General features: G+C 55.7%; 2 protein-coding genes across 12 annotated transcripts; both read left to right on the forward strand.

Annotated features, from left to right (window-relative positions):
* The first annotated feature begins 17 nt into the window (after positions 1 to 17).
* Positions 18 to 18,314, forward strand: CCDC9 (coiled-coil domain containing 9). Of its 11 annotated transcripts, none has more exons than XR_013409955.1 (16): positions 18 to 102; positions 2,035 to 2,108; positions 2,262 to 2,366; positions 4,007 to 4,108; positions 4,274 to 4,525; positions 6,986 to 7,069; positions 7,156 to 7,329; positions 8,621 to 8,802; positions 12,972 to 13,018; positions 13,116 to 13,251; positions 13,637 to 13,730; positions 13,817 to 14,198; positions 14,604 to 14,696; positions 16,037 to 16,086; positions 16,638 to 17,309; positions 17,863 to 18,314. XR_013409955.1 is itself a non-coding variant. In XM_077980607.1 (14 exons), exons 5-14 carry the CDS (start codon positions 4,376 to 4,378, stop codon positions 16,138 to 16,140), a joined length of 1,446 nt encoding a protein of 481 aa, XP_077836733.1. In that variant the 5' UTR covers positions 18 to 102; positions 2,035 to 2,108; positions 2,262 to 2,413; positions 4,007 to 4,108; positions 4,274 to 4,375; the 3' UTR covers positions 16,141 to 16,506. The 11 variants fall into 11 exon arrangements, 9 of the variants coding, with proteins under 9 accessions (XP_077836733.1, XP_077836728.1, XP_077836735.1 ...); XR_013409956.1 differs by lacking the exon at positions 18 to 102 and adding an exon at positions 740 to 1,053; XM_077980607.1 differs by lacking the exons at positions 16,638 to 17,309; positions 17,863 to 18,314 and having other exon boundaries at positions 2,262 to 2,413; positions 16,037 to 16,506.
* On the forward strand, positions 17,204 to 18,314 carry INAFM1 (InaF motif containing 1). The gene has a single exon (XM_028840181.2). The coding sequence runs from the start codon at positions 17,428 to 17,430 to the stop codon at positions 17,968 to 17,970; it is 543 nt and encodes a 180-aa protein (XP_028696014.1). The 5' UTR covers positions 17,204 to 17,427; the 3' UTR covers positions 17,971 to 18,314.
* Positions 18,315 to 25,465: the final 7,151 nt, after the last annotated feature.

A 25,465-nucleotide genomic window follows, 5' to 3' on the forward strand; every position in this document is an offset into this window, starting at 1 on the left:
CCTCACGTGGTGCGGGCAGGAAGTGACGCGCGTGGCCCGGGAGCTGCGGACGCAGAGGCGGACGGAGCTGGAGTCGCGGACGCCGCGGGGTCTCCGGGACAGGTGACCGGGGGGAGGGGGCCGGGAGCGCGCCCAGAGAAGGCGGGGCCTGAAGCTCCACGTGGCGGGGAGCGCGAACAGGCGTGGGCGGGGTGGGGAGCCGCCGGCGGGGGCGGGGTCGGAGTACTCTGCGGGGGGCGGGGACAGGACGCCCACATGGGAAGCTGGAGGGGCGCTGGCGCGGCGGGCCGTTGGGGGGGGTGGGTAGGGCCGAGGCGGGGCGGGGCCCGAGCCTGGGCCGGCGGCTGTGGGCGGGGCCTAAAAGTTGTGGCTGGGCTGTGGGCGGGGCCATATGTTGCTTGGACAGCTGTGTGGCGGGGCTCCGATGCCCGGCGGACGCGCTGTGGGCGGGGCCAGAAAGTTTTGCCTGACTGGAAGTGGGTCCAGATTGTTGGCCGGGACGTTGGGGGCGGACCCAGAGGCTGACGCGTGCCGGGGGCGGGGCCACTTTATAGTGGTGAGCCAGGGGGCGGGGCCAGGGAGCTGGTGGGGAATGCTGGGGGTGGAGCCAGAAAGTTTCGTCTGAGCCACGGGCGCGGCCAGAGCGTTGACGGGGAAGCCACGGGTGGGGCCAGATGCTGACGTAACGAGGTGTGGGAGGGAGTCAGGGGGCGTGTCCAGGAAGTTGGCCAGGCCAATCGGAGGCGGGGCCGGAGGGTTGACTGGGAGGGCCGGAGGCGGGGATGGAATAATAATAATAAGAGATGGGAGGGGCGGGTCTGGGCTGTTGCCTGGGAGAAAGTCGGGAGGGGGGCTAGATTAATGGCCCATGGGTTGGGGCGGGGCTAGAGCGGTTTCCAGGATGTCGGGGAAGTGGCCCTGGCATTCCCAGCTGGATTGAGGCTGGAGCTTTGCACAGAAAATCTGGGGCGGGCCTGGGTATTTTTGTCCTTGTTGGTTGGGGCTGGTGGAGTATTCAGTGGGGCAAAAGGCCAGTTCCAGGAAGCCTCGCCAGTGAGTTCTGGGCCTGTGTACAGAATCCTTTCGGGGGAGGCGGGAGGCTGTTGAGTTTCCTTAGGGTGCTGAAGACCGGGACTAGGAAGTCCCTGGGGAAGGTGTGGGCTTGGCGTGTTCTCTGAAAACTTGGGCAGCCAATAAGAGTGGGGTTCAGACTTTCTTTGAGCGTGGGATTAGGAATGTTTCTGAACCTTACCTGGCGGAGCTAGAATATTCGCCTGAATATGAGAGGCACCAGGATGAGCACAGGGAGGTGGGTCTGGAACTTTCTTGTGCAGGCTGGTTGGAGGGGTTGTAGTTGGAACTCTCGATAGGGAACCGGGCTAGCACTCATACCACAGGGTATGCAGGCTGGACTAGAATCTGCGTTTGGAGGAGAGCAGTGTTGGATACTTAAGTAGTGGGTGGGGGCCAGAATATCCCCAAGGTGGGTTTCACTAGATTGTTTACATGGGAACTGGGTGAGTCCACAAAGATCATGAAAGGGCTGAGTCTTAATTTCTTTCTTTTTGTTTTTTTTTTTGGGACGGAGTCTCGCTCTGTTGCCCAGGCTGGAGTGCAGTGGCGCGATCTCGGCTCACTGCAAGCTCTGCTTTCCCGGGTTCACGCCATTCTGCTGCTTCAGCCTGTAGCTGGGACTACAGGCGCCCGCCACCACACCCGGCTAATTTTTGTATTTTTAGTAGAGATGGCGTTTCACCGTGTTATCTAGGATAGTCTCGATCTCCTGACCTTGTGATCCGCCCATCTCGGCCTCCCAAAGTGCTGGGATTACAGGCGTGAGCCACCACACCTGGCCCATCTTAATTTCTATGGAGAAGGTAGAGCTGGCAGTTGAAGGGAGGGAGAGTGAGGGCTAGAATTCTCTTGCGGTACAGGTTTTTTTTGTGTATGGCTACGAGGAGCCCCCAGTATGTTAGAGGACGAAGTAGATTGGGGGGCCATTGGCCTTAGTCCTTCTTTTTCCTCTGCCCCCAGGAACCCTCAGTGCTGTGTCTAGATTCTGCAGGGGAGGTTTGCTGGGACCTTGACCCCACCGAGCCAGCGAAATGGTGAGGCTGAAAGTGGGTCTCTAGAATCTCAGTTTTGGGGAAGGGGGCTTGGGAGGATGGGATCCAGGGGGGCAGACTCTCAGACCCCAGGGGAAAATCCCTGGTATGGATGGAGGTTTTTCCTTCCATCCCTCAACTGCCTCCTGGTCTCAGGCAGCCACACTCGATTTGAAATCAAAGGAGGAGAAGGATGCTGAGTTGGACAAGAGGATCGAGGCTCTTCGGCGGAAGAATGAGGCCCTCATCCGGCGCTACCAGGTGCCCTAGCCCCGCCCTGGGAGACCCCATCCCCTCTCTTCCCCGCAGTGAGTTTTTCTCACCTCTCCCTTAAAACCTTTTCATGGCTCCCCATCACTGTCAGGATAAAAGCCAAAGGCCTTAGCCTGACATCCCTTCTTTCATTCCATTATTCATTCATTCATTCATTTGTTCACAAGTATTCCCCAAGATCTTTACCGTACCAGCCCCGGTGCTGAGTGGTGCTGGGGATACAGCTGTGATTGAGACAGACCCAGGCCTACCCCTCCAGGGTCCACCGTCTAGTCAGGGATGTCCCAGAGTGGACAAGTCTGGAATCAGGAAATCCAGGGGTCTGTGGGAGTCTGGAGGAGGCTCCTGCCCAGCCTTGGGGATATCAGGAAGGGTTTCCTGGAGGAGTGGACTTTGAGGCTTGAGTGGTGAGTACACAATAACCAGTTGAGAAGGAGAGGGGAACATGTTTCAGGCAGAGAGAACAGTTTGTGCAAATGTTGGAAGCGAGAGAGAGCTTGGAGCTTCAAGTTGGAGGGTTGGTTAGGAGAGAATTGACCTGGGCAGGTCAGCAGGGACTAGGCTGTGCGGGGCCCTGAATGCCACCAGGCTGAGTTTGAACTTTGTCCTGAGGGCGCTGGGGAACCAGGGAGAGCCTTGAGCAGGGGTGGGACCCGTCAGAATAGTTCTTTAGGAAGGCGCCTCTGGGTGCTGTGTGGTGGTGGGTGGGAGGAGGTGACACTGGAGCCCAGTGACCGAGGAGGAAGTTGGGGCTGGAACCCTAGTAGGAGAGGAGGTACCTGGCTCAGGGCAGGGCTGTTGAGAGGAACTCAGTTACTAAAGAGCAGTTGGGGGCAGGGGGAGGAAGAGGGAGGATTTAGGACAAGGCTGCTGAGTAGGTGGTGTGGCTGTCCCTGAGATGGGATCTGGGGGGAGGCATGGGTTTCATTTATTCATTCTTCATGAAGTCATTCATTTTATAAAAGGCATATTGAATTTCCCTTGTGGGCCAGGCAACGTTCTAGACTTGGGATACATGTCAGTGACATACATCACTGAAAGCGGACCGACATTCCTGTCCCCAGGCAGATTCTGCTGTAGTGGAGGAAGCAGACAGTGAGCAAGACGCACACGGTGCTGGGTGCAAATGGGATGAGATCAGAGAGGGTGGCAGGGAGCTGGTTTCCATAGGGTGCTCAGGGAAAGCCTCACCAGAAGGCAGCATTGGAGCAGAGACCTGCAGGAGGTGAGGGGTTGGAAGATCTCTGGGAAAAGTGTTCCTGGCAGAGGGAGCCGCTGGTGCAAAGCCCCCGAGGCAGGTTTGAGCTGGATGTGTTCGGGGAATAGCAAGGAAGCCAGAGTGATCGCGGGGCAGAGGGTGGGAGACGAGGTCAGGGAGGTACCAAGGCCAGACCCCACGGGTCCCACAGGATGTGGGGGAGGCTGTTACTCAGAGATGGGCACCACAGGAGCGTTTTGAGTGGGGCAGCAACGTGATGGGGTTTGAGGGATATGAGTGGCCGCCTTGTCCAGAGCCCAGGAGAGAGGCCTGGGCTGGGGCCAGACTTAGTCGGAGATCAGGGGTCTGTGGGAGGCTGTCTGGCGGTCAGGGCACCTGACGCTTCCCTGCCCCGGGTGTCTGTTCCTAGGAGATTGAGGAAGACCGTAAGAAAGCTGAACTTGAGGGAGTTGCGGTCACAGCTCCCCGAAAGGGCCGCTCAGTGGAGAAGGAGAACGTGGCAGTGGAGTCGGTGAGCTCATCACTGGGGTTAGGGATCGTGGGGATGGGGAGGGGCAGAGGGTTGAGGCCTGGGACCCAGGAGCCCCCAGCTGTCCTGCACCAGTGGGTGGCCTCCATCCTGGCCGCATGCCTGCCTGCCCCAGTGACTGTATTTTCCCCATCTCCCCTCTTCCAGGAGAAGAACCTGGGTCCTTCCCGGAGGTCTCCTGGGACCCATCGGCCCCCAGGGGCCAGCAAGGGGGGCCGGACTCCTCCACAGCAGGGAGGCCGGGCTGGCATGGGCCGAGCATCGCGCAGCTGGGAGGGCAGTCCTGGGGAGCAGCCTCGAGGAGGAGGAGGTGGGGGCCGTGGCCGGAGAGGCCGGGGCCGGGGTTCCCCTCACCTCTCTGGAGCTGGAGACACCTCAATCTCTGACCGTAAATCTAAGGTAGGAGCTAGGCAGCACTTGGAGCCCTGGCTGAGGTTCTCTGTTGTCTGTTTCTGTCTGTTCCTCCTCTCAAATGCACAGTTGTCCTGTATATCCATCTTTCGGCATCTCTCTCCGAGCCTCTGCATCTGGCTCTATTTCTCTCTTCCTTTACCACCTCCTCCTCCTCCTGCTCTCCCTCTTCTATTTCCTCCTGTTCCTTCCCTCTCTCCTCACGCCCAGAGCTCGCATGTTACTCCTTGTCTCTTTCTCTCCTGCCCGTGTTCCCCCTCTTCTCATTCCTCCTCGCCTTCCTTCCCTCCCTCTCCTGCAACACCTAGTGCTGTGTATCCTCTGTCGCTCGCTCTTTGTTTCCCTTTTTCTGGCTTTCTGGTGCATGCTTGCCCGCTCATCCTCTGTCCCCACCTCTCCTGCCTTTCTGGCACAGTGTGTGTGTCTGGTGGGCTGTCTCTATCTGGTGTGCTTGTGGGCACAGGCTCTGTGTGTGTGTCTGGTGGGCTGTCTCTGTTTGGTGTGCTTGTGGGCACAGGTTCTGTGTGGCATTCTGTTTCTGTGTTTGTGTTGGTCCCCGGCTTTGTTTGTGGGGAGCAGTGATCTTACTGTAACTGCCTCACTCACCCATGACGTGCAGGTCAGCGGGGTGTGAGGCGGTCTAGCTGAGTGGCGGACAGCCCACCATAGACATGGGTTGAACCTGGGTCTGTGAGTTACCTGTCCTTGGGCAGCTCACTTCCCCTGTGAGCTTCTGGTTCTGGCATTTACACGGCAATAAGAAGATTCAAAAATTAACCGGGCGTGGTGGTGGGCACCTGTCATCCCAGCTACTTGGGAGGTTGAGGCAGGAGGATCACTTGAACCTGGGAGGCGGAGGTCACGGTGAGCTGAGATGGTGCCACTGCACTCCAGTCTGGGTGACAGAGTGAGACTCCATATCAGAAAAAAAAAAAGCTGGGTGCGGTGGCTCACGCCTGTAATCTCAACACTTCGGGAGGCCAAGGTGGGCAGATCACCTGAAGTCAGGAGTTCGAGACCAGCCTGGCCAACATGGTGAAACCCTGTCTCTACTAAAAATACAAAAAATGAGCCAGGCATGGTGGCACACGCCTGTTATCTCAGCTACTCAGGAGGCTGAGGCAGGAGAAGTGCTTGAACCTGGGAGGCGGAGGTTGCAGTGAGCTGAGATCACGCCATTGTACTCCAGCCTGGACAACAAGAGTGAAATTCTGTCTCAAAAAAAAAAAAAAAAAAAAAAAAAAAAGGCCGGGCGCGGTGGCTCAAGCCTGTAATCCCAGCACTTTGGGAGGCCGAGGCGGGCGGATCACAAGGTCAGGAGATCGAGACCACAGTGAAACCCCGTCTCTACTAAAAATACAAAAAATTAGCCGGGCGCGGTGGCGGGCGCCTGTAGTCCCAGCTACTCAGGAGGCTGAGGCAGGAGAATGGCGGGAACCCGGGAGGCGGAGCTTGCAGTGAGCCGAGATCGCGCCACTGCACTCCAGCCTGGGCAACAGCGTGAGACTCCGTCTCAAAAAAAAAAAAAAAAAAAAAAAAAAAGAATTAGACTTAAATTGGGCATGCCAAGCTGCTGTCACAGAAAGACGCCAAAAATCTCACGACCTAAGTAGAGTAGGAGTTTATTTCTCTCTTGTATGCTGAGCCCTGCAGGGAGGTGGGTGGTCCAGGGGGCGAGGCCCCGCTCCATGATGTCACTCAGGGACCCAGGTTCCTGCTTTTTTGTGTTTGAGACGGAGTCTCGCTCTGTTGCCTATGCTGGAGTGCAGTGGCATGATCTTGGCTCACTGTAAGTTCCGCCTCCTGGGTTCATGCCATTCTCCTGCCTCAGCCTCCCAAGTAGCTGGGACTACAGGCGCCCGCCACCACGCCCGTCTTCTTTTTTTTTTTTTGTATTTTTAGTAGAGACGAGGTTTCACTGTGTTAGCCAGGATGGTCTCAATCTCCTGACCTTGTGATCCACCTTCCTGGGCCTCCCAAAGTGCTGGTATTACAGGTGTGAGCCACCACCCCCGGCCACGTTTAAAATTTTTTGTAGAGATAGGGTCTTGCTCTGTTGCCTAGTCTGGCCTTGAACTCCTGGACTCAAGCAGTCCTCCTGCCTTGGCCTCCCAACGTGCTTGGATTAGAGGTTTAAGCCACCATGTCAGCCTGGAGGCTGGTTTTGAACGCAGGCTCCCTCCGTCTAGTATGTACTGAAATTCCAGACCCCCGCAATAGGAAAGCCAGTGCAGTATATACTGTGTTGTTTGCATAGACTAGGCCTGACCAACCAGCCTCATTAGTTCACTACTGACCTTGAGCACGGAGCATGCTGAGAGCAAATGCTCAGACACCAGCAGACCAGTCCGAGGAGAGGAGCCTCAGGCCTGCTGGGCAGCCCCTCTCCTGCACGGGCGGCCTAATAGTTCTCCCTGAAGCTGGGTATCCCTATCTTTATCCCCCCAGGAGTGGGAGGAGCGGCGCAGACAGAACATTGAGAAGATGAACGAGGAGATGGAGAAGATTGCCGAGTACGAGCGCAACCAGCGGGTCAGTGGTGCGGGTGTCCCCGTGGCGGGGCCCAGCTGCCTGGGCTGTGGGGACCCGGCATCAATCCCCTGCTCCGCTGCCTGCAGGAAGGGGTGCTTGAACCCAACCCAGTGCGGAACTTCCTGGATGATCCCCGGCGACGCAGCGGGCCCCTGGAGGAATCTGAGAGGGACCGCCGGGAGGACAGCCGCCGGCATGGCCGCAACTGGGGTGGCCCTGACTTTGAGCGGGTGCGCTGTGGCCTTGAGCACGAGCGGCAGGTGGGTGCTGGCAGTGAGGACGCCCCGGGGCTGTCAGGGCTATGATGGGGACTGTGCAGCAGGAACCAGACAGATCAGGGTCATGGGGCCTCTCCTTTTTTGTGCCGTAGCACAGGACTTTTTTTTCATTGAGACGAGTCTTGCTTTGTCACCCATTCTGGAGTGCAGTGGCGCCATCTCGGCTCACTGCAACCTTTACCTCCCGGGTTGAAGCAGTTCTTCTGACTCAGCCTTCCAAGTAGCTGAGATTATAGGCGAGCACCACCACGCCTGGCTAATTTTTTCATATTTTCAGTAGAGATGGGGTTTCACCATGTTGGCCAGGCTGGTCTTGGCAACTCCTGACCTCAAGTAATCTACCTGCCTCGGCCTCCCAAAATGCTGGGATTACAGGTGTGAGCCACCATGCTTGGCCAGGATTTTAATTATTAAGGATTTGTGGTATGTTTTGTTTCCTGCTAAGGCAAATCTTCCCTCATTGTTAATGACATCAGCATTTATGAGGCACCTACCATGTGGCAGGTGCTGTGTGAGGGGTGGGGACCTGACCTAGAAGAGGAGGGAGGGGCAGTGTCCTTGCACTTGGTGGTCCACCCCCAAATTGTTTGTCTGTTGGTTCTTCTGTCAGTACCACGCTGCTCTAGTTGTTACAGCTTTGTGGTATGTTTGAGGGTTTTCTTGTTACTAACAGTATTTTTTTTGTTTTTTGGAGACGGAGTCTTGCTCTGTCACCCAGGCTGGAGTGCAGTGGCGCCATCTTGGCTCACTGCAAGCTCCGCCTCCTGGGTTCACACCATTCTCCTGCCTCAGCCTCCTGAGTAGCTGGGAGTACCCGCACGCCTGGCTAATTTTTTGTATTTTTAGTAGAGAGAGGGTTTCACCATGTTAGCCAGGATGGTCTTAATCTCCTGACCTTGTGATCCGCCCCCCTCAGCTTTCCAAAGTGCTGGGATTACAGGCGTGAGCCACCACGCCCAGCGGGATAAGAGTTTTGAGGCAGAGCCCCTTCCTTGATGAGGTTTCTATTGGTGGGAGCTGAGTGAATGAAAATATAGCAAGATGTGAGGTCCTCCCAAGTGTTGTGGAGAAAAATCCAGCAGCTGAGGGGACAGAGGGATGCTACAGATCTGAGAGGGCCTCTCTGAGGAGGTGCCACCTGAGCCTACTTGGTTGTGATTTCTGCCTTGTCACTGCTTTCCTGTGTGACCTTGAGCAAGTGGATGTGCCCTGGGGCTTAGGGGTGGGGTGGGGTGTGGGACAGCGCCCTGACTCCCCCTGGGCTGGGGGGCAGGGCCGCCGAGCTGGCCTGGGCAGTGCTGGAGACATGACGTTGTCCATGACGGGCCGGGAGCGGTCGGAGTACCTGCGCTGGAAGCAGGAGAGGGAGAAGATCGACCAGGAGCGGCTGCAGAGGCACCGCAAACCCACTGGCCAGTGGCGGCGCGAGTGGGACGCCGAGAAGACTGATGGGATGTGAGTCTCCTCCCTACTGCCCTCCCTGTGTGGCACCTTGACCTTGGCCCTGACTTCTAAGTCCTGTGCCTCTCTCTGGTTTCTCCTGCTGTGTATGAGTGAGTGACTGCTATATCCTGAGATGCTGTGGACCAGCTGCCGGAGCTCAGCAGCACGTGAGAGCACTTTTGGTTTTCTTTTTTTTTTTTTTCTGGAGACAGAGTCTTGCTCTGCCACCCAGTCTGGATGGAGTGCAGTGGCGCGATCTCAGCTCACTGAAACCTCTGCCTCCTGGGTTCAAGCAATTCTCCTGCCTTAGCCTCCTGAGCAGCTGGGGTGAGAGGATTTCTTCTGTATGCACGGGTGTGCTGGGCTCATCTGATCCAGGCTGGACGCTAAGCTGTGGGTCCCACTGGGCTTGGCTCCTTGCGGCAGGGTGAACTCATTCTGTGCCAGGGTGTTCATTCTGCTCTCCAGGCTGAGGGCAGCAGCTGCCTGGAGAGCGCTTGCCCTGACATGGGCAGATGCACAAGCGGGCACATGTGCCAGTCGTTTTTGCCAGCACACTCCATCTCACTGGGGCGGGGAAGTAAGCTCTGCCCACTCCAGTGGATAAGAACACCGGTGGCTGCAGGGACGTCAGTTCCAATGCAGGGAGAGTGTGAAGGCTGTTTAACAGCGATTAGACCTTTGCATCCTCCCGCCAGCCTCTGACCTGTCCCCACCAACACAGATTCCTGAATGTCTTTCCATGCCCCACCATCACCACCTTCTTCTTTTTTTTTTCCTTTGGAGATGGAGTCTCGCAGTGTTGCTTGGGCTGGAGTATAGTGATGTGATCTCGGCTCACTGCAACCTCTGCCTCCTGGGTTCAAGCGATTCTCCTGCCTCAGCCTCCCGTGTAGCTGGGATTACAGGTGCCTGCTACCACATCCAACTAATTTTTGTATTTTTGGTAGAGACAGGGTTTTACCATGTTGGCCTGGCTGGTCTTGAACTCCTGACCTCATGATTTGCCCACCTGAATCTCCCAAAGTGCTGAGATTACAGGTGTGAGCCACCGCGCCCGGCACCACCACCTTACCCCAGTGGCATTGTTAACCTCAAGTTTGACTCTGTCCCCCGATTCAGTCAGACTTAAAGCCCTCATCACATTGTCGTCATGGGGAGCAACTTCCATAGCCAAGAAGGAGAAGGTTCAGGAAGAGCCAATAAATGGCAGTATTTAAAGATCAGCAACTTTAGGTTTTACCTCATCCCCCATTCTTTCCTGTGTTGAAAGTTTTCATTCACCTATAACTTGTGTTTTGGCTTTGGCTAAGGAGAAGGATTTTGTCTGCCTGGTGGTCGGGAAGCATTCTGTTGTGGATTGTGAGCTAAGCCTGTGCAAGTGTGAGAAATATTTTGCTCAGATACTATAGCTGATTTTCCTAAGGAGGAGGCAGCTGGACTTTTGGGGAGATGTTCTCAGTGTTCACAGTGAGAAAGTATTTGTTTTTCTTGTGTGTCCCAAAAACAGTTTGCAACAAGTCTGATTAATAATATGTGTGTGGGCTGGGTGCAGTGGCTTCCGTCTGTAATCCCAGCACTTTGGGAGGCCGAGGCGGGTGGATCATGAGGTCAGGAGATCAAGACCATCCTGGCCAACACGGTGAAACCCCGTCTCTACCAGAAATTCAAAAAATGGCGGGACGCAGTGGCTCACGCCTGTAATCCCAGGACTTTGGGAGGCCAAGGCGGGCAGATCACGAACGAGGTCAGGAGATGGAGACCATCCTGGCTAACATGGTAATACCCTGTCTCTACTGAAAATACAAAAAATTAGTCAGGTGTGGTGGCGGGCGCCTGTAGTCCCAGCTACTCGGGAGGCTGAGGCAGGAGAATGGTGTGAACCCGGGAGGCAGAGCTTGCAGTGAACCAAGATCACGCTACTGCGCTCCAGCCTGGGTGAAACAGCGAGACTCCGTCTCAAAAAAAAAAAAAAATGTGTGTGTGGGCCAGGCGCAGTGGCTCACGTTTATAATCCCCATAATCCCAGCACGTTAGGAGGCCGAGGCTGGAGGACTGCTTGAACCCAGGAGATTTGCAGTGAGCCGTTATGATGCCACTGCACTCCAGCCTGGACCACAGAGCAAGACCCTATCTCTAAAAAAAAAAAAAAAATGCATGGTGTCTTGCTTTCATCAGCATATATTTGAGTCCCCCCTATGTCATAGAAGGTTCTAGGTGATACAGCAGCAAACAAAACATTTCTGCCTTTGTGGAACTAAGAATGTAGTGGGCAAGGTGGGTAATTCAGAGGTCTAATGTCAGGCCCGGAAGGACAATGAAGCAGAGTAAGCAGCCAGGGTGGAGATTAGAATTTTAGACTTAGATAATCTGTGTAATAATAATAATATTATTATTTTCTTTTTTTTTGAGACTGAGTCTTGCTGTGTTGCCCAGGCTAGAGTGCAGTGGTGTGATCTCAGCTCACTGCAACATCCACCTCCTGGGTTCAAGTGATTCTCCTGACTCAGCTTCTGGAGTAGTTGAGATTACAGGTGCCCGCCACCATGCCCGGCTAATTTTTTTTTTTTTTTTTTTGAGACAGAGTCTTGCTATGTCGCCCAGGCTAGAGTGCAGTGGTGTGATCTCGCCTCACTGCAAGCTCTGCCTCAGGTTCATGCCATTCTCCTGCCTCAGCCTCCCGAATAGCTGGGACTACAGGCGTCCGCCACCACGCTTGGCTAATTTTTTGTCTTTTTACTAGCGACGGGGTTTCACCGTGTTAGCCAGGATGATCTCAATCTCCTGACCTCATGATCCGCCCGCCTCGGCCTCCCAAAGTGCTGGGATTACAGGCGTGAGCCACCTGCGCCTGGCCTAATTTTTGTATTTTTAGTAGACATGGGGTTTCACCCTGGTCTCAAACTCCTGGTCTCAGGTGATCCACCCATCTGGCCTCCCAAAGTGTTGGGATTACAGGTGTGAGCCACCGCGCCCGACCCTAATATTGTCTTAGCTGGGGGTTCAGGAAGGCCTCTGAGCGGAGCCCTGAAAGGAGGTGAGGGAGTGAGCCAATGAAAAATGTGGGAAGAACGTTCCAGGAGCAGGCGCTGAGGCCCTAAGGCAGGAGCTAGGTGTGGTGGAAGAGCCTGCTTAGCTGGACAGGCGAGCGAGACTAGTGGGAAAAGTCAGTCAGTTAGGGGTCATGTACTTGGGCAAGGGTCTGTGGTGATTCCCCCAAATTTTTGTTTTGGCGCCCACATTCTGAATCTTTTTGTATTTGTCACTATGCTGTCAAATTTGTCTCTCACCCATCACCCATCACCTGGTCCAATTTTTTTTTTTTTTTTTGAGACGGAGTCTCGCTCTGTCACCCGGGCTGGAGTGCAGTGGCCGGATCTCAGCTCACTGCAAGCTCCGCCTCCCGGGTTCACGCCATTCTCCCGCCTCAGCCTCCGAGTAGCTGGGACTACAGACGCCCGCCACCTCGCCCGGCTAGTTTTTTGTATTTTTTAGTAGAGACGGGGTTTCACCATGTTAGCCAGGATGGTCTTGATCTCCTGACCTCGTGATCCGCCCGTCTCGGCCTCCCAAAGTGCTGGGATTACGGGCTTGAGCCACCGCGCCCGGCCATTTTTTGTTATTTTTTAATAGAGACGGGGTTTCACCGTGTTAGCCAGGATGGTCTCGATCTCCTGACCTCATGATCCGCCCGTCTCAGCCTCCCAAAGTGTTGGGATTACAGGCTTGAGCCACCGCGCCCGGCCAGTCCTATTTTTTTTTTGAGATGGGGTCTCCCTCTGACACCCAGGCTGAAGTACAGTGGCTTGATCATGGCTCACTGCAGCCTTGACCTCCCAGGCTTAGGCAATCCTCCCTCCTCAGCCTCCCTAGTAGCTGGGATTACAGGCGTGCGCCACCACGCCCAGCTACTTTTTGTATTTTTTGTAGAGGTGGGGCTTTGCCATGTTCACCAGGCTGGTTTCAACTCCTGGGCTTAAGGGATCTGTCTGCCTCAGCCTCCCAGAGTACTGGGATTACAGGCTTGAGCCACCATGCCCAGCCCTGTCCTACTTCTAGTGACCCCTGTCTGGTTGACCATCTGTCACTGATCTGATTTCTGACCCTGACCTCTCCTATCTTCTTGATCCTCTTGTTACCGTGTTCCCCCAGCTGCCCGCTCATCCGTTATCTTTCCCCAGGTTCAAGGATGGCCCAGTCCCTGCCCATGAACCATCCCACCGCTATGGTGAGTGGGTGCCCTTGGATGAGCCGAGGCTCGGTCTGGGAGTCGGGTGGTGTGTGCCACGCCTTCCCTTTCCGATGATACCTGGGTTCTGTTGCAGATGACCAGGCCTGGGCCCGGCCCCCGAAGCCCCCTACGTTTGGGGAGTTCCTGTCCCAGCGCAAAGCTGAGGCCAGCAGCCGCAGGAGGAGAAAGAGCAGTCGGCCTCAGGCCAAGGCAGCACCCCGGGCCTACAGGTGGGGCATCCCTTCTGTGGGTTTGCATACCCCCAGGGCTCTCCACAGGGCGTCCTCTTCTTTGGCTTGCTGTGAAGGTGTGGGTACATCTGTCTGTCCCTGTCTTTGTCTTGGCCCTATCTCGCAGGTCTGTGGTTTGAGGGGCTTGGGATCTGGCTCTTGGTTTTACCCTCATCTGTCCCCTTTCTGCCCTTACCCATCTCCTCTCCTGCCACCTGCCCTGCTCTCTGTCTTTGACACCTGGGGACACACATCTGCCATTCCCTCAGTGCTCCAACATGCCAGGTGCTCTGGGCAGCTCCTCCCTAGGGAGGGTGGAAGCAGGAAGCCCTTCCTCCTATCTACTCTCCACCCAGGCATCACCCCTTCTCTCTGTTCCCTCTAGTGACCATGATGACCGCTGGGAGACAAAAGAGGGGGCAGCATCCCCAGCCCCTGAGGCTCCACAGCCCACTTCCCCTGTGGAGACATCCACGCAGGTGAGGCTGGGCCACGGTTCAGGGCATGGGCCTGGGGTGGGGGCTCAGGGCCTGCGCCTTGCCCTGACTTGCCTATGTCCCCAAAGCTACCCAAGATCCCAGCTCCTGCCCACCAGCCTCCCGAAGACAAGGGGGAAGAGAACGAGGGGGAAGAGGATGAAGAATGGGAGGACATAAGTGAGGACGACGAGGAGGAGGAGGCGATCGAGGTGGAAGAAGGTGATGAGGAGGAAGAACCAGCCCAAGACCACCAAGCCCCAGAGGCCGCCCCCACTGGGAGCCCCTGTAGTGAGCAGGCCCACGGAGTCCCCTTCAGTCCAGAGGAGCCCCCGCCGGAGCCCCAGGCCCCTGGCACGCCTTCCAGCCCTTTCTCACCACCCAGCGGCCACCAGTCCGTGTCCGATTGGGGTGAAGAGGTGGAGCTGAATTCTCCCCGGACCACCCACCCGGCTGGCGCCCTCTCTCCGGGTGAGGCCTGGCCTTTTGAGACTGCATGAAGCTGGCTCTGTGTGTGTGTGTGTGTGTGTGTGTGTGTGTGTGTGTGTGCACAAGTGCGCGTGCCCTGGAGGGGTGTGGCTGATGGGGGACCCTTGGGGGCTGGGCCCTGGGACCCAGTGTGTCCTATAGCCATGGTGGTTGTTGGTTGGGGGTCAGCCCATGCTCTTCTGTACGGTCATGCTCTTCTCTGGAATGCCTCCTCTCAGAGCCTGCCCCAGCCCTTCGAGCCCCCTCCCCAATAAAGAATTCACATCCTCAAATGACATTCCCCCAGGTGTGTCCTTGAACCCCCTTCAACTCCCCCTGGGCCTTCTCTCTTGGGGTAGGGAGATGTCAGGAGGGAAAGGGGGCTTGACCGGGCCTCCCCTTCCCTAGGAGGTGGCCAGTCAGCCCCTGCCTCCCTGGAGAGTGGGCCCAGCCTCCCAGGAACCCAGAAAGCTGAAGAGGAAGGGTCTGAGGCAACTCCAGGTGGGGGAGTGCATGGGGCAGGGGGTGGAGGCTGCTGCTGCTGCTTTCTGTGGGGCTGAGGGGCAGAGGGCTTGGGGGAGTGGGGTGAGTGTGTGTAGGTAGCAGTTGGACCATAGAGGTGAGGTGAAAAGGGTGAGCTGGGATAGGGATTGGGGACTGGAGCTGGGTGGCAGGGGTGGGGCAAAGGGGCAACTTTATGGGCCAAGCCAATAGGAATTGGGTATGTGGGTGGAGGTTGAAGTTGGGGGTAAGGAAAGGATTAGAATTTTGGAGTCGAGCTCAGGGGTTTTGGAAAGCACTGGTTTAAGAGTAATGGGGTGTCGTCGGACACCTTGGCTCATGCCTGTAATCCCAGCACTTAGGGAGGCTGAAGTGGGCAGATCACTTGAGGTCAGGAGTTCCAGACCAGTCTGGCCAAGAAGGTGAAACCCCGTCTTTACTAAAATAAAAAAATTAGCCGGGTGTGGTGGCATGCGCCTGTAATCCCAGCTACTTGGGAGGCAGGAGGCTCGCTTGAACCTGGGAGGTGGAAGCTGCAGTGAGCAGAGATCGCTCCACTGTACTCCCACCTGGGTGACAGAGCGAGACTCCGTCTCGGGAAAAAAAAAAAAAAGCGGGGGGGTTGGTGTACTAGGGCAGGAGCTAAAGGTGGACTTCGAAATTTGAACTGGCTCCAAAAGACCAAAAAGATGTGCAAGGGCAGAAAACTGGATTTCACTGTGGCTGGGATTAGAGTTTTGAGGTGCAACCTAGTGGGGCAAATTAGAGATGCGGACCCCATCAGCATTTTGGGACCGACGAAGTGTGAGCAAGAGGCCGAGCTCCTCTCCACCTACACTTCGTAGGAGTAAGATTTCGAATCTCAGATGGCCTCCGCTCCCCGCAGAGTGGGATTAGGATTTGGGGTGCAGAGCCGAGGAAGGACTGGTTAGAATAGCAGGCGGTGGCGAAGGAAAGGGGAGGGCGGGTCCTCTAGGACTGGCTTGGTGGAGGTTGGTGAAGGCCGTGAGATGGGGCGGGGGTGGGAGAGGACAGGTTGCAGCGGTGGGTGGTGCGGGGGCCTAGGCGCTCTGTCTTGGGCCACGTGTTGGTCGGGAGACAGAGCGCACCACACCCGCGTTTCCCCGATTGTAAACAGGGTTATGTTGCTGGGGGTGTTTGCTGCTGCGTGGGTCCGCTGAGAGGATTAGTCTAGGCTGTGTAAACCGCTTAGCGCCAAGCCGGCTGTGGCAGGGGCTCGAACGGGGAAGGGGCGTGGCTAGGCGGGGGAGTGGTCCTGGGCCGGGGGGGAAGGTAGGAAGACTAATTCCCTCCGCTGACTCAGCCCCTTCTCTCCTCAGAGGCGGGCCCCGAGGGCCAGGAGACGGCGGAGATCACCGACTTCCAGAGGGTGCGTTTCTGCAAGGTGGTGGCGGCCCCTCCGCCGCCGGGGGCCGCTCGCTGACCGCGCCCGCCGGACCGCGGCCTCCGCGCTCTGCACTAACCTCCCATCGCCTCGCTCCTCTGTCCTCTGCTTCTGCCACACTCCAGCCAGGAGAGGGTTAAATGTAAGGGGGGAGGAGCCAGGGTCTGCGAGCCGGGCGGGGCCAGGGCAGTAGTCGGTGCAGGCCCCACCAACGGGGGACGTCGCGGTACCGGGACGGCTGGGGCGCTTCCGCGTTAGCCTCCCATGGAGGCCCTGGGCGGCTCGGGTCGAATCTCCCGCCTCCAGGATTGCATCCGAGGCCTGGCAGATAGCCGGTGACTCTTCCGAAGGGCTTGAATTACTCGGGCACCAGCCTTGTCCTATTAAACGCAGTGCTTCCGCTCACCCTTGAACTGTGTTTCTGGAGGGGGCAGGCTGGGTCGCTGTGCTTGGCGGGCTTTTCCGTGTTGGAAGAGGCGGGAGGAAGGAGTCTTCCTTCACTCTTCTGATCCGTCTTCCCTCCCCCCCCCCCGCAGGCCTCCCCGAATTCCTGAAGACGCTGCTGGGAGGGGACTGAAGCTTCCCCGCCTTGATGGGGAGGGGGCGTCAGGAGGGGTTTAACTGGATTTCCAGGCTGTCTTCTCTCTTCCCCAGAGCCTAGTCTGGACCCCTTGGCTCTAGAGAGAAGACGGTGGGGGAGGAGCTGGGACAAGGGGCGCGATTGCGGTCAGGGGCGGAGTGGAACCTCGGGGCCTGAGGTTGTGCTGAGCGACCAGGGAAGGGGGCTGAGCGTGTGCTGGAGGCGGCGGGTCCCGCAGCGGCGGGGCCGGAATTCCGACAAGCGGAGTTAGGCGGGGGGCGGGGTGGGCGCGCGCGGGTGTGGATCTTGCCCCGGTCATGGGGCGGGGCCATCCGCGGGGGCGTGGTCGGGTTGCCGCGCGGGAGCCCGCGGAGGAGGAGAGCAGGGACTCCGGCCTAGACTGTGGGAGCCAGAGGGTAGCGCGCGGGGCTTGAGCGCTGGAGTAGACAGTCCGACAGTCAGCGAGAGATACTGGCTGCAGCAGAGGGCGGCGTAGGGCTCCAGGCAGGGCTTGAGCGGGACGAGGGGGCGGGCTCCGAGGGCCCAGTAGACGCCTGGGCTGGATGAAGTCTGGGTCTGGGAAGAGAACCGGGTTGTGGCAGAAGCAGGCGGTGATAGAGGTGATGGAGCTAAACGCGGGGGCGGGGCTGGAGCGAGGGGGCGGGGCTAACACCTCCGCCGTTAGGTGGTTGGGCGGAGGCTGGAGGGGGTGGGCCTAGGCTGCGGAGCCGTGTGTGGGCGTGACCATGCCTGGCGGGGGCGGGGTCGGAGGCGGGCGATTTAGAGCGCGGGGCGGTCCTGCGGGTTGGGGGCGGGGCCTGTGCGGGCCGCGGCGCGGAGCGGAGTGGGCTGCGGGGATGCGGGGGACCAGCTGCGTGGGCGGCGGCGCCGAGAGCCCCGGCGGCGCGGGGCTGAGCGAGGGCCCACGGGGGCGTTGGCTGCGCTTGGCCCCAGTCTGTGCCTACTTCCTCTGCGTCTCGCTGGCTGCCGTGCTGCTCGCTGTGTACTACGGTCTCATCTGGGTACCCACGCGGTCCCCCGCGGCGCCCGCCGGCCCGCAGCCCAGCGCGCCGTCCCCTCCGTGTGCCTCCCGCCCGGGCGCGCCGCCTGTCCCGGCGCCCGCCGCTGCCTCCGTCTCCTGCCTCCTGGGAGTCCCCGGCGGGCCCCGATCCCAGCTCCAGCTGCCGCTGAGCCGCCGCCGCCGCCGCTACAGCGACCCTGGCCGCCGCCTGAGCCACCAGACAGCCAGAGAGACGCCAGAGGCCGCGGAGGGTCGAGGACCTGGGTAACTCTCCCTTCCACCCCAACCCGCATCGCCAGCCCGCAAGAGCTCTGTGCTCCACGCCGAGGATGCACCGTCTCCGGATGGGTCCGGCCTCCTTCCTAGTGACATTGCCCAGCGTCTCTGGAGCTGTCATCCCGCGGAATGGGGGCCCAGGGGGTGTCGGCTCGGGGCCTTGCCTCTTGCAGCTCCTCTGTGGTCAGACCGGGTCCTCCACCATCAGGAAGATCCCATCCTGAGCTCTGTCTCCTGCTCCTCCTGCTGTGGGATGCTGAGCACAGAGCCCACGGCCCATCTGCCTTCTCACCTCCCTGAATCTGTCCATCTGCAATAAACCACAGCCTCAGCTGCCTCGTGCTGTGTCTGTCCTGTTGTCTGCAGAGATGCCTCCCCTCCCAAGTTTGTGTGGGGAAGACCTTCCTGGGTGTGGCCTTTGTCTCTCTTGTCCCGGGTGGGCTGTTCTCCTTCCTTAAGGCGCTCTTCTCTTTTTGGTTGGAGTAGGGAGAAGAAGCTTAGCAGCAGCAGGGCCTTTGAAGGTCAGACAGTGGGAAGGGCTTCCCAGTTTTTTGTGTGCTTGGAGCAAAGGACAGATGTCTCTGGAGAGAAGCAGAGTGTCTGCCCTCGTGTTACAGCACAGGAGACAAGAGGAGGAGTGGGGTGATTTAGGACAATAGCTGAGGTTCTGGGAATTGCTGTTGGTGTAATTATCATGTCAGGGACAGAGGCTAAATAACTCAGGGATCTCAGTTGGCTGCCGAGAGGGAACGATGCTGGCCCACTTCCTGGGGTCAGAGAGATGGGAGTGGATGGCGGCGGTGGTAATGTTGCTTCTCAACCTGTCTGGAAATCTCAGAGCCAATCACCAAAGCGCTGTGCTGCCTTGGAAGACTGGTGCAGCCTCTCTGGCCTGTGGCGCTGCTAGGAAACCTAGACCAGGAAACTGAGGTCTAGCTTCTGGGCAAGGAGTCCGAGGTGGGGAGGCCATATTCCATCCTGGAAGACTGAGGCCTGGCTCTGGGCAGGGCCTGGGATCTGACATGCAAGAAACTGGTCCCTTTCCAGCCTCCCGGCTTGAGCTGGAGGCCTTCCCAGGAGAGTGAAGCGGAGCCTTTTCTCTCACATTGTGGCTCCTGGAGATCTGTGGAGGTGGTTCCTTAGGAAGGTCAGCTGCTCTGCTCACCTCCTCTTACCCCACCACCACTCCCCAGAGCGTGTCTGTGGACAGAAGGGGAATCCAGGAAGCCAGCACTATTTTTTTTTTTTTTTGAGACGGAGTCTCGCTCTGTCGCCCAGGCTGGAGTGCAGTGGCCCAATCTCAGCTCACTGCAAGCTCCGCCTCCCGGGTTTATGCCATTCTCCTGCCTCAGCCTCCCGAGTAGCTGGGACTACAGGCGCCCGCCACCTCGCCCCGCTAGTTTTTTGTATTTTTTTTCTTTAGTAGAGACGGGGTTTCACCTTGTTAGCCAGGATGGTCTCGATCTCCTGACCTCGTGATCCTCCCGTCTCGGCCTCCCAAAGTGCTGGGATTACAGGCTTGAGCCACCGCGCCCGGCCGCCAGCACTTCTTTATAGTCAGCATAGGTGATAGGGGCACTGACTGGGGCAGGACTATTCGGGTACAAATTCCAGCTCTTCTCATTACAAACTGTGTGACTTTGGGCAGGTCACTCGACTTCTGTGTTTCTTCTCTTTTCTTTTTTGATATGGAGTCTTGCACTGTTACCTAGGCTGGAGTGCAGTGGCATGATCTCGGCTCACTGCAATCTCCACCTTCCAGGTTCAAGTGATTCTCCTGCCTCAGCCTCCTGAGTAGCTGGGATTACAGGTGCCTGCTACCACACCCAGCTAATTTTTTTTGTATTTTTATTTTTTATTATTTTATTTTTATTTTTATTTTGAGAGAAGTCTCACTCTTGTCCCCCACACTTGAGTGCAATGGCTCGATCTCTGCTCACTGCAACTTCCACCTCCCGGGTTCAAACAGTTCTCCTGCCTCTGCCCTGCGAGTAGCTGGAAATAAGGCCCCTGCCACCATGCCTGGCTAATTTTTGTACTTTTTAGTAGAGACGGAGTTTCACCATGTTGGCCAGGCTAGTCTCAAACTCCTGACCTTGTGATTCGCCCGCCTGGGCCTCCCAAAATTCTGGGATTACAGGCGTGAGCCACCGTGCCTGGCTTCTGTTTATATTTTTTAAAAAGTTTGTTTATATAAATTTTTTGAGATGAAGTCTTGCTCTGTTGCCCAGGCTGGAGTGCAGTGGCATGATCTCTGCTCACTGCAACCTCTTCCTCCCGGGTTCAAGTGATTCTTCTGCCTCAGCCTCCCGAGTAACTGGGATTACAGGTGCCTGCCACCCCACCTGGCTAATTTTTGTGTTTTTAGTAGAGATGAGGTTTTGTCATCTTGGTCAGGCTGGTCTCAAACTCCTGACCTAAGGTGATTCGCCCACTTTGGCCTCCCTAAGTGTTGGGATTACAGGTGTGAGCCACTGCGCCCAGCCTTAAAGTTTATTTGAATTTTTAAAACTTTTTTTTTTTTTTTTTTTTATAGAAATGGGGTCTCACACTATGTTAGCCAGGGTGGTCTTGAACTCCTGGGCTTAAGTGATATTCCTGCCTTGGCTTCCCAAAGCCCTGAGATTATAGACGTGAGCCACCGTGCCTGGCCCTGCCTGTGTAGTTCTGTAGAATGAAGATGCTAATGGTACTTGCTTCGTAGACTTGCTCTGAGGAATAAATAAACTGGTGATCTCAAGCCCTGAGAATGATGTCACATGTTCTCTGTCTCCACCACTTCTGTCCCTCAGAGTTTAAAAGCCCCAGCTGGGATCCTCTGGGGATAGCAAGTCAGTCCAAAGCCCTGGCCACCAGCAAATGGTGAGTTTGAGGGGGAGTCTCTCCATTTCGGTTCCCACTGGCCCCCCTCTCTTTGGTTTTCATCTCTCTTCTCCCAGCCCCATTTTTTTCCTACTCTTTCATTTCCTTGTTTCTGTGTGTCCTGGCTCTTTTCTCTTTCTGTGTTTGTCTCTCTGCATATCAATCTTTCTGTGTCCTGTGTGTCTCTCTGGTGTTTCTTGGTATTGTTTCTCTCTCCCACTCTGTATCTCTCTGACTCATTCTGTCGCCTCCCTATTGCTCTCTGTCCCCAGCTCGTTCTCTCTCTTCTTTTCTTTTTTTTTTGGAGATGGAGTCTTGCTCTGTCACCCAGGCTGGAATGCAGTGGCGCTGGGATTACAGGCACGCACCACCACGCCTGGCTGATTTTTGTATTTTTAGTAGAGAGAGGGTTTCACCAGGTTGGCCAGGCTGGTCTTGAACTCCTGACCTCGAGTGAGCTGTCCGCCTCAGCCTCCCAAAGTGCTGGGATTACAGGCGTGAGCCGCTGTGCCCAGCCCCAGCTTATTTTCTTTCGTTTTTTTGTTTTGTTTTGTTTTGTTTTTTTTGTTTTTTTGTTTTTTTTTTTTTTTTGAGACGGAGTCTCGCTCTGTAGCCCAGGCTGGAGTGCAGTGGCCGGATCTCAGCTCACTGCAAGCTCCGCCTCCCGGGTTCACGCCATTCTCCAGCCTCAGCCTCCCGAGTAGCTGGGACTACAGGCGCTGCCACCTCGCCCGGCTATTTTTTGTATTTCTTAGTAGAGACGGGGTTTCACCGTGTTAGCCAGGATGGTCTCGATCTCCTGACCTCGTGATCCACCCATCTCGGCCTCCCAAAGTGCTGGGATTACAGGCTTGAGCCACCGCGCCCGGCCACTCTTTCTTCTCTCCTCCACACTTACCTCACCCCAACACGTTCTTCCACCTTGGTCCCCTTCCCCTGCCCCCGTGCCCCACAGCTTCCTGTTCCCTAGTCGCAGTGTCCCCTGTCTCCTTCCCTTTATCTCTTCCCAGTGTCCCCTGTCTCCTTCCCTTTATCTCTTCCTTTTCTCCTCCTGTTTCTCTTTTGATCTCCATTGTTTAATCTTTTAACAAATATTTTTTGAGGCCGGGCACACTGGTTCTTGCCTGTAATCCCAGCATTTTGGGAGGCCAAAGCCGAAGGATCACTTGAGGCCAGAAGTTAGAGACCAGCCTGTGTAACACAGCAAGACGTCATCTCGACAAAAAATTAAGAAATTAGCTGGGTGTGGTGGTGCATACCTGTAATCCCAACCACTCAGGAGACTGAGAGGAGAGGATTGCTTGAGTCCAGCAGGTCGAGGCTGCAGTGAGCTATGGTTGCACTGCTGCACTCCAGCCTGGGAAACATCAAGACCATGTCTCTAAAAAACTAAAAAAACAACCCCCCCGAAACCCACAATTATTTTTCGAACATCTGCTGTGTGCCAAAGCTTATTTTAAACACTGCAGACCCAGGAGTGAGTAAAACAGGCAAAAATTCCTGCTCTCGGCTGGGCATGGTGGCTCATGCCTGTAACCCCAGCACTTTGAGAGGCCAAAGCAGGAGGATCACTTGAGGTCATGAGTTTCAGACCATCCTGGACAACATAGTGAGATCCTGTCTCTACAAAAAATACAAAAATTAGCCGGGCATGATGGTGCATGCCTTGTACTCCCAGCTACTCAGGAGGCTGAGGTGAGAGAATTGCTTCCTGGGAGGTCAAGGTTGCACTGACCTGTGACTGCACCACCGCACTCCAGCCTGGGCAAGAGAGCAAGACCCTGTCTCAAAAAAATTCCTGCTCTCAATGGAACCGAATATTAGTGGGGACACAGACAAGAAATACGACTAATGGCCGGGCGAGGTGGCTCACGCCTGTAATCCCAGCACTTTGAGAGACCTAGGAGGGCGGATCACCTGAAGTCAGGAGTTCCAGACCAGCCTGGCCAACATGGTGAAACCCCGTCTCTACTAAATACAAAAATTAGCTGGGTGTGGTGGTGGGCGCCTGTAATCACATCTACTTGGGAGGCTCAGGCAGGAGAATTGCTTGAATCCAGGATGGGGAGGTTGCAGTGAGCCGAGATCGCACCACTGCACTCCAGCCTGGGTGACAGAGTGAGACTCTGTCTCAAAAAAAAAAAAAAAAAAAAAAAAAAATTCCTGCTCTTAATGAAACTACATATTAGTGGGGACAAAGACAAGAAAAGTCATTAATAACTTTGAGTGAAAGCAGCGTAAGGGTGATGGGGATGCTGGAGGGGCTGGTTACTGGGTAGAAGTCCAAGGCAGGTGAGGACGAGGCTGGCAGGTCTCTGGCGGCTGAGGGAACAGTAAGTGCAAAAGCCTTGAGGATGGTGTGCCTGGCTTGTTCAAGGAACAGCAAAGAGGCCAGAGTGGCTGAAGCAAGAGGGAGTGGGGGAGAGCAAGAGGAGGAGGTGAGGCAAGAGACAACAGGCAGCTTGATCAGGGCCTCATGAGCAGTGGCTTACCCCTGTAAACCCAGCACTTTGGGAGGCTGAGGCGGGTGGATCATGAGGTCAAGATATATACACACACACACACACATATACATACACACACACACACATACAGATTTTGTTTGGTGGTTCCTCCATAAATTAAACACAGGTTGTCAGGCGGGGCATGGTAACTCACGCCTGTAATCTCTTACACTTTGGGAGGCCAAGACAGGAGGATCACTTGAGTCCTGGAATTCAAAACCAGCCTGGACAACATAGGGAGATCCCGTCTCCACAAAAAATTAAAAATTTAGCCAGGTGTGGTGGTGCACACCTGTAGTCTCAGCTCCTTGGGAGGCTGAGGCAGGAGGATTGTTTGAGCCCAGGAGTTGGAAGCTGCAGTGAGCTGTGATTGCATCACTGAACTCCAGCCTAGGTAACAGAGTGAGTCTCTTCCCAAAAAAAGAAAAAAAAAAGTTCAAACAAAACACTGTACATGCATGTTCATAGCAGCACTATTCGCAATAGCCAGAAGGTGAAGCAACCCTAATGTCCATCAACAAATGAATGGATAAACAAAATGTGCAAAATGTAGCCTATCCATACAATGGAATTTTTTTTTTTTCCAAGACGGAGTCTTGCTCTGTTACCCAGGCTGGAGTGCAGTGGTGTGATCTCAGTTCACTGCAACCTCCACCTCCTGGTTCAAGCGATTCTCCTGTCTCAGCCTCCCAAGTAGCTGGGATTACAGGTGTGCACCACCATGCCCAGCTAATTTTTGTGTTTTTAGTAGATTCGGGGTCTCGCCATGTTGGCCAGGCTGGTCTCGAACTCCTGACTTCAGGTGATCCACCCGCCTCGGCCTCCCAAAGTGCTGAGATCACAGGCGTGAGCCACCGCGCCCACCATGCCCAGCCCTGAATATTCACATTTTTTGCTGCAAAAATATTACCACATCTGATGGAAGAGAAGGGGGCGCCTGCATCAGGCCTCTGAGAGTGTTACATAATGTATGGTATTCGCTCAAAATTGCCTTTCTAAAATTGGAACAATTCTGAGTTCTGCAACTCATCTGTCCCCAAGGACTTCTGCTAAGGGCTTGTGGACCTGTAATTTGGCCCGCTGCCAAACCTAGATTCATCTTAATTCTTTGCTCAACATTTATTTAATGGCTCAGGGAAAAAACTAACTCTCTGTTACAATTTTTTAAAAGTAGAGAATGACGTTCATTTAGTAAGTTCCCATTGTCAATGACATGCTATTTTTAGCATTGTGTGGTTATGCGAATGTGTGTGTTTGTGATGGCTTGGATGAGTGTGTCTGTGTGTGAGGGCGTGTTTTTGTGTGACAGTCTGTGCATGCGTGAGTCTGTGTGAGTGTGTGAATGTGTGTGTTTGATTGTTTCAGTGTGTGTGTGATTGGGTGTATAAAAGTGTGTTTGTAATCCCAGCACTTTGGGAGGCCGAGACGTGTGGATCACGAGGTCAGGAGATCGAGACCATCCTGGCTAACACAGTGAAACCCCGTCTCTACTAAAAAATACAAAAAACTGGCCGGGCGCGGTGGCTCAAGCCTGTAATCCCAGCACTTTGGGAGGCCGAGACGGGCGGATCACGAGGTCAGGAGATCGAGACCATCCTGGCTAACACGGTGAAACCCCGTCTCTACTACAAAATACAAAAAAACTAGCCGGGCAAGCTGGCGGGCGCCTGTAGTCCCAGCTACTCGGGAGGCTGAGGCAGGAGAATGGCATAAACCTGGGAGACAGAGCTTGCAGTGAGCTGAGATCCGGCCACTGTACTCCAGCCTGGGTGACAGAGCGAGACTCCGTCTCAAAAAAAAAAAAAAAAAAAAAAACAAAAAACTAGCCGGGCGAGGTGGCGGGCACCTGTAGTCCCAGCTACTCGGGAGGCTGAGGCAGGAGAATGGCATAAACCTGGGAGGCGGAGCTTGCAGTGAGCTGAGATCCAGCCACTGCACTCCAGCCTGGGCGACAGAGCGAGACTCCGTCTCAAAAAAAAATAAATAAATAAAATAAAAGTGTGTTTGCTCCTCTAATCGCAGCACTTTGGGAAGCCAAGGTGAGAGGATTGCTTCAGCTCGAGTTCAAGACCAGTCTGGGCAACACAGCAAGACCCCATTTCTACAAAACATTAAAAGATT

This window comes from Macaca mulatta, chromosome 19 (genome assembly GCF_049350105.2).
Source record: "Macaca mulatta isolate MMU2019108-1 chromosome 19, T2T-MMU8v2.0, whole genome shotgun sequence".
NCBI classification, from domain to species: Eukaryota; Metazoa; Chordata; class Mammalia; order Primates; family Cercopithecidae; genus Macaca; species Macaca mulatta.

Coding starts and splice junctions, on each gene's coding strand:
- INAFM1 (XM_028840181.2), top strand. CDS start 17,428: ATGCCTGGCGGGGGCGGGGTCGGAGGCGGGCGATTTAGAGCGCGGGGC.
- CCDC9 (XM_077980602.1), top strand. Junction 4,109..4,273: donor AGAACGTGGCAGTGGAGTCG/GTGAGCTCATCA, acceptor CCCCTCTTCCAG/GAGAAGAACCTGGGTCCTTC. Junction 13,019..13,115: donor TGAACCATCCCACCGCTATG/GTGAGTGGGTGC, acceptor GTTCTGTTGCAG/ATGACCAGGCCTGGGCCCGG.